This window comes from Mastomys coucha, unplaced genomic scaffold, assembly GCF_008632895.1.
Source record: "Mastomys coucha isolate ucsf_1 unplaced genomic scaffold, UCSF_Mcou_1 pScaffold4, whole genome shotgun sequence".
Classification (NCBI taxonomy): Eukaryota; Metazoa; Chordata; class Mammalia; order Rodentia; family Muridae; genus Mastomys; species Mastomys coucha.
In genome coordinates this window covers 1385791-1388789 of record NW_022196910.1, presented here as the reverse complement: position 1 = coordinate 1388789, position 2999 = coordinate 1385791, and the positions used below count along the sequence as shown (strand labels likewise).

General features: G+C 61.5%; 1 protein-coding gene across 1 annotated transcript; it reads left to right on the top strand.

Annotated features, from left to right (window-relative positions):
• Nucleotides 1-369: 369 nt before the first annotated feature.
• On the top strand, nucleotides 370-2794 carry Amh (anti-Mullerian hormone). Its single transcript, XM_031349495.1, has 5 exons — nucleotides 370-774; nucleotides 1098-1240; nucleotides 1436-1544; nucleotides 1632-1791; nucleotides 1891-2794. The coding sequence occupies exons 1-5, from the start codon at nucleotides 372-374 to the stop codon at nucleotides 2738-2740; spliced, it is 1665 nt and encodes a 554-aa protein (XP_031205355.1). The 5' UTR covers nucleotides 370-371; the 3' UTR covers nucleotides 2741-2794.
• The last annotated feature ends 205 nt before the right edge of the window (nucleotides 2795-2999 follow it).

Sequence of the window (2999 nt, the reverse complement as noted above, 5' to 3'; positions counted from 1 at the left end):
CATGGCCAGTCCTTGAAGGTTTTCTATTTTGTCCTGTCCTGGGCCTATTAAACAGCCTCCCCCATGTCTCACTGTCTGCAGTGTGTTTTTGGTAGTGGGGATGGGTGGGTACTGCCTGTCTCTGTTGAAGTCCTCCAGGTGGGCTCCCCAGGCAGATGTGAGCTACTCAAGGACAGCTCCGGCCTCTGCAGTTGTGGGCCCAACTCTGAGGACAGAAAGCCCTTTGAGACAGCCACCTCCCACCTGTTGGGCATGCAGAGCCCCAGGCACTGTTCCCCAAGGTCACCTCTGGAGTTGATAGGGGTGTCCTCCCAAGCACTCTGGCTCAGCCATACATATAAGCAGGGCCACCCAGACCTTGTTGTACCACCATGCAGGGGTCACACTTCTCTCCACTGGCACTGCTGCTAGTGACTATGGGGGCTGTGGTACAGGCTGAGGCACTTGAAGAGCTGGCCACCAATACCACAGGCCTCATCTTCCTTGAAGATGGGCTCTGGCCTCCCAGCAGCCCCCCTGAGCCTTTGTGCCTGGTGACTGTGAGAGGAGAGGGGAACACAAGCAGAGCTTCCCTGAGGGTGGTGGGGGGCCTGGACCGCTATGAGCATGGTTTCCTGGAGGCTGTGCAGGTCTCTCGCTGGGAACCCCAAGACCTGGCCACCTTCGGAGTCTGCAATGCTGATTCCCAGGCTACCTTGCCTGCCCTGCAGCGCCTTGGGGCCTGGCTAGGGGGGAATGGGGAACAGCAGTTGCTAGTTCTACATCTGGCTGAAGGTACGTACGTGATGGTCTCTGTCTCAGCGCCCGGTGCTGCCTTGGGAAGGGAGGTGGGGGAGGGCGGGGGTCCCTTGCTGGATTGCCAGGCAGAACCCTGTATACCTGTAGTGGGCAATATGACAGGACACACCCCAATAATCCCACCTTCCCAAACAGCAGAGCTGCCGTGTCCTCACAAGCAAGGTCTTCACACCTTGGATCAGAGTCCTCCAGAAGATCCCTAGTCAGAGTCCAGCTGAAGGGACCTCTGTAGGACAGGCCTTGAGGGGACAGAAGCTAATGGCCTCAGAAACTCAGTTGTCACCAATATTTGCCCACAGTGATATGGGAACCCAAGCTCTTGCTGAAGTTCCAAGAGCCTCCACCTGGGGGAGCCAGCCGCTGGGAGCAGGCCCTGTTAGTGCTATACCCTGGACCAGGCCCCCAGGTCACAGTCACAGGGGCTGGACTGCAGGGCACACAGGTACCAGAGACCGGCATGGGCCCATCCCCCAACAGCCCTTTGGTTGAGGATTGGGGGAGAGGTTGTACCAAATGGAAGGGATGGTGGGGTGAATAGTACACCTGGGAGTCTACTCCCAGTATGGCAGGGGGTAGGGCTTGTAGCCTGACCATCTTCCCCAGTCCAACCCCTGTGACTGAGTCCCTGTGTCCACAGAACCTCTGCCCTACTCGGGACACCCGCTATTTGGTGCTGACCGTGGACTTCCCAGCGAGGGCCTGGAGTGGCTCGGGCCTCGACCTAACCCTCCAACCAAGCAGAGAAGGTAGGTCCTGGCAGAGGGAAGGGGACAGTGTGGAAGGAGGCTGCCCTTTACCCCAGCCTTCAGCCAGCACGTGCCCACCCTCTACAGGTGCCACCCTGAGCATCGCTCAGCTGCAGACCTTTCTATTTGGCTCTGATTCCCGCTGTTTCACGCGGATGACTCCCACCCTGGTGCTGCTGCCACCTGCCGAGCCGTCACCACAACCAGCACACGGCCAGCTGGACACCATGCCTTTACCACAGCCCGGGTGTGCACAGGGATGGAGGAGGAATTGGGAAGCTGGAGGGGGTAGTGGGTCCACCACAGCCTCTTGTGTTCACAGCTGACACACTTCGTTCTGTTCCAGGCTGTCCCTGGAGCCTGAGGACCTGCCACACAGTGCTGACCCCTTCCTAGAGACCCTCACTCGCTTGGTTCGTGCTCTGCGGGGACCACTGACCCGGGCCTCGAACACGCGTCTGGCCCTGGACCCTGGTGCGCTGGCCAGCTTCCCACAGGGCCTGGTCAACCTGTCAGACCCCGCAGCACTGGGACGCCTGCTTGATGGGGAGGAACCCCTGTTACTGCTGCTGTCACCCGCTGCGGCCACCATAAGGGAACCTATGCCGCTGCACGGCCCCGCTTCTGCTCCCTGGGCAGCAGGCCTGGCACGCAGGGTAGCGGTGGAGCTGCAGGCGGCAGCATCAGAGCTGCGGGACCTCCCAGGCCTGCCACCCACAGCGCCCCCGCTGCTGTCGCGCCTACTGGCGCTGTGCCCCAACGACTCCCGCAGCGCCGGGGACCCGCTGCGCGCGCTGCTGCTGCTGAAGGCTCTGCAGGGCTTACGTGCGGAGTGGCGTGGGCGGGAAGGGCGTGGGAGGACGGGGCGCAGCGCGGGGACAGGGATAGACGGGCCTTGCGCGCTGCGCGAGCTAAGTGTGGATCTGCGCGCCGAGCGTTCAGTGCTCATCCCGGAGACCTACCAAGCCAACAACTGCCAAGGCGCCTGCGCGTGGCCGCAGTCTGACCGCAACCCGCGCTACGGGAACCATGTGGTGCTGCTGCTAAAAATGCAGGCACGCGGGGCCACCCTGGGGCGCCTGCCCTGCTGTGTGCCCACTGCCTACGCGGGCAAGCTGCTCATCAGCCTGTCAGAGGAACGCATCAGCGCGCACCACGTGCCCAACATGGTGGCCACCGAGTGCGGCTGCCGGTGATGCCCGCCCTACATGCCCTCCCCCAACCCCAGTCAGTGCCCCAATAAAGATCAGCAAACACTCAGCTGGGGTGTCTGTGGGTGGAGGGAACTCCTTCTGGAATGCAAGGCCTGAGTCCTTCCCACCCAGCCCCATCCTCCCGCGTGGGAGAGCTATCTCTCTGTCCCTATTGCTTTCCTGATTTCAAGACAGGATCTCTCTGTGTAGCCCTGGCTGTCCTGCAACACTCTCTCACTCTCTCTCTCTCTCTCTCTCTCTC